Source organism: Ptychodera flava, chromosome 19 (genome assembly GCF_041260155.1).
Source record: "Ptychodera flava strain L36383 chromosome 19, AS_Pfla_20210202, whole genome shotgun sequence".
NCBI lineage: Eukaryota > Metazoa > Hemichordata > Enteropneusta > Ptychoderidae > Ptychodera > Ptychodera flava.
Window position 1 is genome coordinate 9717146 of NC_091946.1, and position 13803 is coordinate 9730948.

The following is a 13803-nucleotide window of genomic DNA, read 5'->3' on the forward strand; positions in this document are numbered from 1 at the left end:
GAAAAGTTGCAAAAATTGGTCCAAAATGAAAAAAATCACCTCAGCTTTGTTTTCTGGATCAAATTTTCCTACAAATTGGTACCAAATATGACAAAATTATCTTCACAGCCTTCAAAATTGTCTCACAACATATCCTGGGTTGGTGTAGGTCATTTAAGGTCACAAACTGAGAAAAGTACCTAATATATACAAATTTTGGGGTTTCCCAACACTTTGAGCAGGAAATTTATCTAATAACATCTTTCGGGACTTTATGCCAAATTACAAAGCTATCAAACAAGGGACTTTATACCAAATTACAAAGCTATCAAACAAGTAATTTTGAGATAAAGTTTTCTTGACCAAAAATGACAATATTGTCTTAAAAATACAATTTTTTATATTTCAGGACAATTTCCACATATCTAACTATTGTCATCTCTGTACGTCTGTGTACCAGATATGAAAGCTGTCTGTCCAGGGGTTTTAAAAAGGAAATACTGTCTAAGATTTTTTGACCAAAAATGACAAAATTGCTTAAAAATAGTAATTTTCCCAATTTTGTCATAATTTCTACAAATTAGAAGAGTAACACCCTTGCAAAGAGACAACCCAAATTTGAGAGCGATTGGGCTGGCGGTTTCAGAGAAGAAGAATTTTTACTGAAAATGAGAAAAATCACAAAAAATTCAGCAAAAATACAAAATTAAGGATATCTTCAATCTTCACAATATTCATAAAACTGTATAAGGTTCACCTAAGGTACTTGCACACAAATTTTCAAAGCAATCAAAAAAGCAGTTCTTGAGTTACTTGCACACAAATTTTCAAAGCAATCAAAAAAGCAGTTCTTGAGTTATTAATTCTTAACCATTTTCACATTTTGTAAGCTCATTTGCATAATTTTGGCAATGCAGACTTCATTTGAACAAAATCCCATCTATAGCCCAGGATGCATCCACACACCAAATACCAAGCTGAATTGTGCAGCGGTTTGCGTGTTTTTGATGTTGACGGACATACTGTACATACATACATACATACATACATACATACATACATACACACATACATACAGACGCCATCGACTTCAACCTATACGATAAACTCACATTGGTAAAACCAAATGTGAGCTAAAAATCATTAAGGGCACTCTTATATTTTGAGTAATATTTTTACTCCTGACTAAAGGGCACGGCAACATAGGCAAGTTTTGCACGGGTTATAGATGCCAAAATATGCATAGTCCGGTCAAAGGTCATCACAATATTTTTTCCTGCAACTAGACTGGATGTCAGGGAAAGACACTAAGGGTTGCCCAACTGCCCGGAGCAAGTGAAAATCACATTCGGGCGAGTGAACTGCTGATGCCACTTGCCCGACGGGACAAGTGGAAAAAAGCATTACTTACCAAAATAGCAAATAATATATCATAAATTGCAAGCACTGTCAGGGCTCAAGAAATTTTGTTTTTATTCGGTAGAAATTGTTACATGGGGCTGTTTGCATACACAAGCCTACTTGTGTTCAGTGCATGCTGAAACTTAAGTACTGTACTTGGCAAGTGGTTTTCTAGTTCGGGCAAGTGAATTTTAACCATCACTTGCCCAGAGGAAAAGTGGAGAAAAAATAAGCGTCTTTCCCTGAATGTGTTTCTACATTTGAGGCTCCTATACTTAATTTCAAACATCATGTTGGTGATGGCACAATCTGAAAATTTAAATGCAATATTTTCTGTGATTTCTAGATATATCGAAAATTACCTGCTTGTAAATATATATATCTACTATATATCCTACAGCTATCGCAAAATGAATTTCCAGCAAGCATGGTAAATGTACACAATGCATTTTCTCTTGCATTTTCCAAACATGTAAAAATAGCTGTAAGACTCAAATGTATGAGAGACAAATACTGCACTTCAAGAACAATGTTGTACAAATACATGATTTGCTTAGCTATAGATTTACAACACACTATATACTTACAGCCTGTATAGGGCAAAGGTCTGGTTGCTCTTTGGCATTATTCAGAAAGTTGTGCTCAACATCTTCAATCTCTTCCTGCTACAAATTAAGAAAAACGTAGAACATTAATGCACCTACATAGTTTTTGTAGTTTAGATCTATGTACACCACATATGATACGCTGTGAGACAGTATATGATACAACTGTAACACTGATGCTGAAAGTAGAATAATTGAACAGCAGTCTAAAGGGACATTTACTTATCATTTTGCAGCAGTTTCAGATTGCCATACAGTCAAATCATTGACATGACATAAAAATCATCTCAGGCACCTTTGTACTACAAATGAAGAAAAATAAAAAAGAATACACCTCCTTAGTCTTTGTAATTTAGATCTATGTACACCACATGGAAGATGCAAAAAAGGCAGTATGAGATACAATTGAAACACTGTCACTGAAAATAGAATTGTTGGGGCCAAATCATCAGTCTAAAGAGACATTTTTATAATGCATAAAAATCAATGCAGGCAGCCTTGATTTTTCTGAAAAGTTTGGCTCCAAACTCAAGGATGCTACAAGATACACAAGTTTTGCCAATCGTACAAATAAGCTAAAGTAAGTCAAAGGTCATCCGCAAAATTAGAAAAAACCTAAGTTTGCATAGTTAGTCACATTGCACTAAACCACTACCCTTGTCAATTATAAAGAAGGTGAGATATTCATATCTTGGTAAAAAGTCATCTTAGGTCATGCCAAAAATAAAACAAAATGTATTTCAATAGTATTGAAATATATGTGCACAGTGTGTAGACGGGAAAGAATAATTATTTTTGTAAATTACGTTCATTAACAAATTTATTCCATTGCACAGCAACCCTTTTTTTCTCACCAGTAATAATCGTATGTGCTTTTAAAATTCAATACAAAGAGAGGACGTCTACACCTATATCCATGCTATCCTAGTGAGGACTAGAAAAACTTACACAGAAGAGAACAGGAAAGTATTTCTAACCAAAGTAAATACATTTCTGAGCTGAGATTTGATCAAGGTCCTATTGACAAATGTGTAATTTAAAATGAAAAGGTACTAGAATATACATTTTTATGCAACCTCACACTTCATATGTTTTTTACAAGAAAAGTCAGACACTGAATTTCAAAACACCTTGTAGGTAGTGGTGCAATTTAAACATTTACATACATACATACATACATACATACATACATACATACATACATACATACATACATACAGACAGACAGACAGACAGACAGACAGACAGACAGACAGACATGCATACATACATTTATTTTTACAGCTTTTAACCTCCAACAGCCGACCAGCCTATCAATATCAGCTTGTTCAACATGATACTACTACTTATAATAACATTCTAATTAAAGTAAACATACCTTGCTTATCAAGATAATGTCATAAAAACAGCATATCTGTCAGGTTATAAAGATTCATTAGCTGGTTATCTTTATCAGTATTTTCATCCTATTAACCAAGTACATTTAACTCTCAAATTATTAATTAACACTGCAAGTACGTTCTGTCGAATAAGTTGAGGCTGTACTAGACTCTCTCACAGCCCCTCGCCTGCTTCATCTCTGACCATAATACCGCCCTCAGAAGGTGAGCCGAGCGAAGGGCGAAGCCGGCGAGGGGCTGTTAACAATTGTTTTTTCGATTTTATTTTCGATTTTTTTTTGATTGGTTGTCAAAACTCCACCCATACTTTTTCCATTTTGCCTGCCATTGGACCAGCTTTCGAGACAGACATGTCTTATGATATAAGAAGTGATATCGGTGTTGATAGCACACTGCTCAAATATCTGACGCTTGTGTACTGTAACGCAATTGCCGAAATAGATACTAAAGACTGATAATATATGCACATGACCATATGCTACAGAATCTATTAAGTTTGACAAAGTCTGACAAAATTGCTGATGACTAGACAGTTGTCGATATTGACAGTAATGCCTATGGACGGTAGACCAATGAAATAGTAATTTTAACATGAATTATTGCATACTTTTGGACTGTTATGAAGTTGACATGTGTAAGAGAACTGAACCTTGGACCTATCTCACTCAGTGACTGGTCTAAATTTACAAGGAAATGTTATGCAACGCTTGCAGACAAACGTCAAAACAAAACCATCATGTATTATAACCAACACTTACAGTTCAGTAGACGGTTCTGGAGTATAAGACTGCCATTGTAGAAATAAGACATGTACATAATGTCATCATTGCCAAATTTAAAGTTTCCATCTCTGAGGAGAAGTAACTGTAGGCCTAACGAATAACTATGCACAGCTCTTTCAATAGTATTACGGTTGGGACAGTGATGACTTAGACTGGCAAGTACAAAGGTCCTACGTTTAGATAAAGGGACGGAGTTGTTTGTTCTTCTTTAATTAATTAACTTCGCAGCTGCATCAGACTTATGTTTGACATATAACACAGTCTGTCAATTATGATAGGGGTGGAAACAGAGGCATAGATTGGGCCTCGACGGCGCCTGACATGTAATAGCATATGGCCCACAGGCTCTTGAGTCAATGCAGGCGAACCGCTAGCCGCCACTGATACAATAAAAATCAAAAGGTGTGTAACAGCGGCAGCCATGCACGGAGCCCGAGTAAATTTCAACAGACGGTTTCGCCCTCTTTTATCTCAAATACAACTTGCTTATTGGGGTCGATCGATGCTCCAGTTCATCAACTTCATGAAAAATCACACCAATATCCAAAATCTCTCTGTTAAGTCCATGAAAAAGCTGTGTTTTCGGAGCAGTGTCAGCTAGGAAACGCTGTTATCATACATGACCCACATTGACTGGGGTCAATGGTCATGACCCACAAGGGGAAGCTTGTGATTGGATGACGGTTTTACGAACGTAATTTCAAAATATCGGTTAATTTTCACTTGTCCGCACCACAAGCTTCGCTATGGCAGCGTATTCATACTGGTAAGTAAGATTTACAGTTTTCCTCATTAATGTTTTCACTTCTTATCTTACTTTGAATGAAATTTTCTTTAACATTCCTGACTTGTTGCCATACCTAACAGGGGGTTTGCACCTAGTGCAAGTCGGAGTGGAAGCATATATTGTACAGGCTACTGCTATAGTATTTTGTTTTCGTTTTGATCATGTGTAGTACAATGTGAAACAAGCGAAATTCGTGCAAGCTCTAAGAAACATTATTTTGTTTTCGTTTTGATCATGTGTAGTACAATGTGAAACAAGCGAAATTCGTGCAAGCTAAAGAAACATTATTTTCTCTACGCGAGGACTACTTTAGTTCGTCGTACCCTCGAATTAAACTTGCCGATTCTCTTATTAGATAAAATTATTTACATGGTTTACAGAAATCTTTGTGACGGCGTCAGATATAATGTGGAATACTACATTTCGTTCGTATCAGGAACTCATAGCAAGAACTTCTTGTACTGTTGCAAATACGAAGTATTCTTAGGTCAAACAAAAAATATTGTGCTGTTCCGATAACCCGACCTACTCTATTTTTTATCTGCCGACCCTAATTTTTTTGGAGCTACGTAAACAAGGAACTAAAAAGAAAACAAAGAAAAATCCGTAAAATCACACGTTCGATACTTGGCATTTGATTTTTGCTTGAAAGAGGGTGTCTTATGTTTTTCCTTTATATACCTATATGGTACATTGTGATCTGGAAATGTTATGGCCAGTGTTTGAGCGCCCTGAACCCCTGAACAATGCATATTTAAAAATAAAAATATTTTGTAAAAAGAAAAAAAAAATCCTGCCGACGTACCTACCTTATTTTTGAAAACCATGTTATCTGAACAGAACAGCACAATTTATTTTCTTTTTTTTGGCCTCAAAGATAATTGCCAATTTACAGTGATACTCTACGAGGTTGCTTGTCAAAATTCGCGGAAATCATTAGAAAATCTATAAAAAAATACTATTAGTAATTATGACCACGTGTAAAAGTGTCATTCGACGTTACAAACTACTGCTCCACACGCACGCAACGTCTGGTTATCACATGACAACAGCGTGCGGAATTCACGCTAACCCGATGGTCGGAGACCAGCAGTTTCCATGCCGGACGTACCAGTAACTCTTGAAATATGTCCTGCTGTTCCTAAAGACGGGCCAGTAGCTTTTCCTATTGTACAGAAGTTTACCAGAATGTTTTGCTAAGCTAAATACCTGACAAAATTATTCAATGATACGGTACTGCATCAAAGCGAAAGACGTTACATGTGTTAGGGTGGAGATCTCGTCGTGATCATTTAAAAAGAATAATTAGCGTATCGATCGAGTTGCATGTGTCGAGGTAAACTGGATTTCGATGACACTTCAACATTATATGATATCGGATATTTGCAGCTACTGGGCATCACAATATCGAAATTAGAATTGTTTGGTCAGATCATAGACCCTTGACTAAAACTAAGGTCAGATTTATAAGATGGTGAAACCTCCATATATATTGGATATTTACCCACCTTTTAGACAAGTCTAATAATCGTATAATTAAAGTCGGACTATCGAAGTCGGGCCTGGCTAGACCGCTGGGCCAAATCTGTAAGGTTTTGATCTCCCAGATATACATCGATTATTTACCCCGATTTGACAAGTATAGTATCGAAGTTGATGCCGCAATGATGAAGTCGGGCTTGGCAAGATCTGTGAGGTGGCAATGCAAATCTCCAACATATATATCGGACGTTTGTCCCGAAATCGCCGATAAACATCGGTGATTTTAAATAGACCACACGTGCCCGAGACACGAGATGAGTCATTCTGGTGACGATATTGGGGTCCCAATCGCCGATAAATATCGAGTAAACATCTTTGATTTCACAGTCATTCCAGAATTGCCTAGCTATAAAGAGTCCTAAAATCGCCGATATGTATCAGCCTGGAGTAAAATATAGGCAATTTCTCAAACCCGTCGTGCAGCGACAAGAGGCAAGTCATTCTTGTATTGTCTAGTATCGATTTTAGACCAGATATATAGATCGTTACGATGACGGATACATGTCGGACGTCAAACGCCGATAGTAAAAAGTAAATGTCCGATATTTAAACATTGTGCATGGTACCGTCTTCATTGACCTTGATGGCCATTTGCCTCAAGTTGGTCACTGTAAAGATTACGCTTACATTTTAAATTTGTGATTTGTCTTTTAACGTGGGTTTGGACATTTCAGTATTATTTCTCTTTATCAGTTGACCTAATTTTTTGTATTCCCTTCATTGACTTTAATGATGAGTCCCTCAAAAGGGAGAAGTCAGAATCGTGAGTCAAGTGTTGTATTGACTCCATTTGTGTGTGATCCGGCGTTTGTGCTGCCAAACTTACCCATCCCTGATCGGAGTTCTGGATGCTTAGCATTTCTGTGTTGGGACGTGTTTCAAGCCCACGCTTGTGCTCTTTTTCTCAATGTTAGAAATATTTGTTGTGAAAGGCTATTTTAGGAAATGAAAACGTTTATGTGTAGTGCTTAACCTTTTACTGATTTCATGTTTTTCAACACTGAGATCAGTTGCCCCAACTTTCGGTTTTGATAGTCATCTTCATTTGAAGAATTAAAAAAGAATAAAAGAATTAAAAGGCATAAAAAAACAGTTTGATGTTAGGATTTTGAAGTGGTGTCTTTATTCATTTTTCAATCCCATCATATCTTGGCCCCTAGACTGAGCGCAGGTATATATCTCCACTATATTTGGATTTGACCTGATGATCGGACCAGTTGATTTCCTTCAGGGCCAGTGATTTTTTAAAGTTACTGGCCCGCTGGGCCAGTAGAGATTTTGCATGAGTTTCGCACACTGCATGACAAAGACGTTACGGATACTGATCGAACGTAATTACGTGTAACTAAATCTCTCGAGTGTAGCACCCCCTGAAACGGATGACGTATCCCTTAAAAGTAACAACCAATCAGAACATTTCGTGATAGGTCAATGTGGGTCATGTATGATAACAGCGTTTCCTAGCTGACACTGCTCCGAAAACACAGCTTTTTCATGGACTTAACAGAGAGATTTTGGATATTGGTGTGATTTTTCATGAAGTTGATGAACTGGAGCATCGATCGACCCCAATAAGCAAGTTGTATTTGAGATAAAAGAGGGCGAAACCGTCTGTTGAAATTTACTCGGGCTCCGTGCATGGCTGCCGCTGTTACACACCTTTTGATTTTTATTGTATCAGTGGCGGCTAGCGGTTCGCCTGCATTGACTCAAGAGCCTGTGATATGGCCTATCAGAAAAATCAAAAAAAAAATCGAAAAAACAAGTGTTAACAGCCCCAAGTTCCGCTACGCTATACACGGTTGGCTCAGTGAGCGCGCTTGTTAGAAATACCGTTGAGGGCGCATAACTGCGTAGCGAACGAAGGGGCTGTGAGAGAGTCTAAGGCTGTACTAGACTCTCTCACAGCCCCTCGCCGGCTACGCCTTCGACCATACTGGCGCCCTCCGCAGTTGAGCCGAGCAAAGCTCGGCTCAGCGAGCCGGCGAAGCCGGTGAGGGGCTGTTCACCATTGTTTTTTCGATTTTATTTTCGATTTTTTTTTTGATTGGTTAGAACAACTCCACCCATGTTTTTCCATTTCACCTGCCATTGGACCATGCTATCGAGACAGACTTGTTCCCTATGAGATAACAAGGGATATCAGTGTTGATACCCCGCAGCTCAAATACCTTAGGCTTGTATTATGCAATTGCCAAAATAGATACTAACAAGGACACTGAAGCTCCTCAAGTGTGAGGCCAGTTGAAGTAGTCGGTTGTTGGTAAGCAGTAATTGACTTGGAGGCATGGGGTTGGGATACGGGATACACAAGATTTGTGTTAGATGCATTTAATTGTATATAGGGCATGATTTGGCTCATTAATATAAGTTGCATACATTAACACCAATCTATCCTGATGGAGTATGTCGCGGTTTATTATTAGGCGACTAGTAAAGTGAGTAAGCGCCATTTACTGCATTGGAATGCAGGTGAGCCACTGTAATTTCTCTGTCAGCACTCTAGTGAAAATTGCTTCATTGTGTTTATCAACATTTAAATTTGTAGTATAAAAGACTGCATTTTCACATTGATCTGCTTGACCAGAAAATTCATCAGCCTTTTGCTGAAGTAGGTTTATATCTTCTTGTGTATACTGGCCAACTCTGAGATGATTAAGTAATTCTGCAAAATGTTTTCTAGACAACTGTCTAGTCATCAGCAATTACTGTCAGTGCTTGATTACTAAATTTGTATTTCTGCAAAATGAAAATTAGTTAAAATTAATGAATGTTTGCAAAGTGATTTTGAGCAATATACGTACTCTGTTTGGGCGCAGCACCCTTTAAGATGACTCAAATATGTATATGGCCTTTCTGAGAACAAATTATGCTGGTAAAAGTTGCAAACCTTGAAAGACGTGTGTCACTTTATAGAAACTAGGTGCTGTAAAACTTCATCCGTCTGAATACTTACAAAACTGAATCGTCCTTTGTTTTTATTAATTCTATGGACTTGTTGATGCTAAAAATTAATCATTCCTCAAGCTGACACGGATCTAAAACCTTTTCAGAAGATTTGTTGCCAATGAATGTTTTCAAAAAGGAAAAATTAGCTCACTGCTACTCTGGTCTCCTATATGAAATTAATGACCTAGTTTGTGCCATCAGATGTACCAGAGAGTGTCATTGTTGGCCCACGTGATGGGCATAGCCCAGCTAAGTGGGTCTGTCAGTCAGTCTTTGTGCATACGCGTGTGTGTCTTGAATTTGTGTCGTCGATATCTCTCAAACTTCTTCATCAAATGTCACGTAATTAGGTACACAGAATCTTTAGGATGGAAACTAGACCTGATTAGGTTTTTGCATAGTTCAGCAGAAATTAATTTTTGAAGTAATATTTTTACTTATTTTGCTCATTTTTGCTCATTTACATGGAAAGGGAGGATGCGCTAAATTATGAGGAGTGGGGCACAGAGCGCTTGGAAATAATATTACCATTACTAGCGTTTTTAGCTTGTGTGTTCATTAAAATGAGCTATTGTGGTACTGATGTTTTAAATTCTCTGTGTATTTCTCTCTTTCTGTTTGTCTGTCTGTTTGTTTGTTTGTCTAAGAATTATGACAAAGATGACACTGTTCGTTTGTGTATGTAACTAACTATTCTCATCACAGATATATATCAGGATTGACCGGAGCAAAGTTGACAAAACTTGCTACATAAAGAACATTAGTCTAAGTGGTCTAACATTTTTGCATTACTAATAACTAATTAACGTATTTAAGTGACTTTCCTGCTAAGGAATATATATCAGTATAGACTTGACAAAAGTTGACAAAATGCCATGTACGTTGCATTACACATGTCTTCTGCATGTAGTATTTGCGATATAAACAACAAGTATGATTTACTGATCAAATAACAAAGATGCCACCTATTTAATATATTAAAAGTTATGAAAAAGTGCCGAGTCAGCACTTTTGCATCCGTGGCTTCTCAAAGGAAAACCTACAATTATGATGTTCTGTAAGATCAAGCATGGTGACATGGTTTTATACTTTTCAATAAAGCATCTTTCAATGAATCATTTGTGGAAATTTCAGAAAATTGACAAAATTCCTAGTATGTTTTTGAATATTTCCGCATGCAATCCTATACCATCGGTTATTTTGCATAGCCTCTGGGTAGTCTACTTGTACTACCTTACGCTAGCATTAACACAAAGTACAATAAATTACCCACAATACAGTTTGATTTGTACACACCACGTTAAAATGTTTATAACTTTTTCTGTTCTGCCTGATAGCACTAATATAAAACCTCCAGATAATTGATTAATTATATCTATTAAAAGTATGTTTAGATATTTCAGTATGAATTTCAAAGAAACCATTAAATAGCCATACAAGTCATATTCTGCAGGTACTACAAATACCAGTTTTTTGGGTAGCAAGTTATCATGACAAACTGAAGGGATCATTCTCTGTGAAAAGTCAGCATATAAATTTCTTTTGTCTTTATTTGGAATAAATCAATATCCTTTCTCAATCAAGCATGTTTTTCTAATTCATTTGAAATAAGAATTGAGAAGTATGGTATCCGTAAAAGAACGTTTTCAGATTTTTAAAAACTTGTCTGTGAATATATGTACACATGGGACACGCAATAGACCACTGGGGAGTTTCCGAGTGTACCAATCATGATGAATTATGGGAAATCTCCAGTTCTGCGTAACAGGCTGATGAATATTTTTTTTATAAAAAACAAACATCAAAATGAGAAAAAGACGTATGAAAAAGACGTCCATTCTGAGAGTGAAATTCAACTATTGAAAGAGTTGCAATATTAAACACGACAGCAAAAACACGATTGAGTGGTAATATTTATGGGACTGGACAGGAATTACAGGGAGGGTAGGCCGGTGTTTTTTGGGGTGGGTCGCCATTTTTCGCGCAAGCATTTTTGAAGGGTCACAAACTTTTGAACAAGCATATGGGGAGGGTGGCCTTTTTTCATGCATCAATGCTGAACTTGCATGTGCACGTATTGAAGAATATGGAATACTGAAAAAAAGAAAAAGACCATCTGGCACTTTCATTTTCTGCAAATCAAGGAAAGTCAACTTCAATGTAGGCATTCCGTATGTGAGAGGCACTTCTTCCAACCCTTTAATTTTTTGAACAAAGTCAGTACTGTTAATGATGTGGTGTTTATTTTTTCCAGCCAAACGGCCGTGTAGTGGCTAGGTATTTGGCATACTAACACCACAAATGCTAGAAACTATAGGGCGGAGAGGTGAATCCTTCTTGTGAACTATCGGAAGGTCATACACTTTAGGTACTACCTCTGATATAGGATACAATTTGTTGTACAATTTAAAGTCGATTTTGTTGTCTTTCTTCTAACTCTTCAAGGTGTTGACTAACTTGGTTTTTACTCTTCTTGTGGGGTCATTTCTGAGTCTTACATACGTGCATGGTCTCGTCGTTCACCAATCCGCTCATTTTAGATTTATATTCTTCCTTATTCAGAATAACAGTAGACTTACCCTTGTCTGCTGGTAAATTCACGATGTTACGGTCTCTAGACAACTGTGCGATGGCATTCTTCTGTTGTTATGTTACTTTTTTGGGGTTTACTGTTCTTTGATATCTTTACAACATCTGCTCGTATACTGTCTGCTCCTGACTTATCTTTCATTTTGGTTACTCACAACTTCAGTAGACGCAATGATCTCGATGAAGGGATGGAAATTCCAGCAGATTACAATGCCCTCCTGCAGCCAGCAGACCGGTTACGTCATCGTACTATTCACAATGACACAACAGCTGATGAAGGCTGAGTGATTCAGTCGAAATATTCTACCGAAAGCAAAATCGCTCTGAGTGACAGGAATTGCCGCGAATAGAATATGATTCCTGAGCAATGAAACAATATTTTTAGTTGGTAAAGTAGGTCTTTCCCCTTGGCGATTCAGTCAGACTACGGCCCTGCTTCCATTGAAACACGATATTCCTACAGAAAACAACGGGGGATGCTTTGACCCGTGTCAACCTCTTGTTATGTATGTCCCACTCTGAAACTGTGAAACGCTTTCCCCATATAGCTTGCGCTCGTCGGTACAATGCTGATACACGGTAATGGGCTTACGCGTCATATGCAGCTTGTTCACTGCCTGGCCCTTTCCTTACAAGCGATATGTTAAAAGCGAGCACTTTAGACATGGAGACGTAATGTTAGTCTTTCCTACTGTGAAGATTTGAGTCAGCAGAGTTACAGGAACAAGGTTTCGGCCAAAAAAAGAAAGAGAAATGTTTCTGGTCAGCGCGCGCGTCACTTGAACAACAGCGCGTCACCCTTTTTTTTCTGTTTGTGGCCGGCGGCCGTGGCTGACACCAAACCAAAATGGCTGAAGAGAAAGAGAAAATTCTTTGGGGGGCATGATCAGTGACTGCATGAACAGTATATATGTGACTATATTGATAAAACTATAAAACTGACCCTCCCCCCCTCCCTTGAGAGAAAAAAATAAAAAATAAAAAAAATAAAATGCGCGTCGCCGCACCATTTTTTAAAGAAGGACCTGACCAGAAACGTTTCTTTTTTTTGGCCTTATATGGTTTATGTCAAATTTTGCAACAGTTTGGCGTGAGATAATTTTTTTTAATTTGTGTCACTGTTTCCCAATATACCTTTTCCCCGTTATCCCAAAATGCATTGCTGTGGCTGTCAAATACCATTTACACACTCAAACCAACAAAAACATAATGACTTTATGTTGTATAATGAATCGTTCAACAAAAATGACACACATATGCAATGCCGAAATGCCTCGTGTATTTTATATTCATCAGCGATGAAAATTTAAGTCAGGGTGTAACTTGCCAAAGTGTTCTATGAGTAACATACCTTTCGTATACCCCTCGGCTAAAACGTTGTATGACTGACGTACGCTTCGTATACCCTGGAGCGCGCGCTGCATCATGGAACCGGTCGGCGGTAAAAGAACTATTCGCTATAAATTACAGTGACGGCACCAATTATTTTGACGATGAGATACAGCTGGATATTGATACACTACCGAATTAGGTTTGTCAGTTTGCTCTCAAATTTACCCTTTTAGTGGTCAACTTTTACAACTTTGCGCCAACATCAGACAGACTAAAACAGCAGGTGACTCAGCAAGATGTCTGTAAACTAATTTACTATGTAGTATGTTTATATCTTTACAGCAGCTATCAGTTTCAATGGTGACACACACAGAGACTGGTTGCTAAGTTTTACAAGCAGTTCAAATTCACGGAGAGATGGTAAAAGAACGACGTTA

The 13803-nt window shown here is 37.6% G+C and overlaps 1 protein-coding gene across 10 annotated transcripts in view; it reads right to left on the minus strand.

Moving 5' to 3' along the window:
- The window catches only part of LOC139118509 (uncharacterized), a 39536-nt gene that overhangs the window by 14679 nt on the left and 11054 nt on the right, over positions 1–13803 (minus strand). For 5 of the 10 annotated variants that reach the window (XR_011548748.1, XM_070681827.1, XM_070681826.1 and 2 more), the window contains exon 2: positions 1968–2045. Coding sequence is in view for 2 of the 10 variants with exons in the window: in XM_070681827.1 (XP_070537928.1) it covers positions 1968–2045 (78 nt within the window). In the remaining 8 variants the exon portion in view is untranslated. Of the gene's footprint in view, positions 1–1967; positions 7311–12024; positions 12591–13803 lie in introns of those variants that run through there. The other 5 variants (XM_070681833.1, XM_070681835.1, XM_070681830.1 and 2 more) reach the window with 4 other exon arrangements.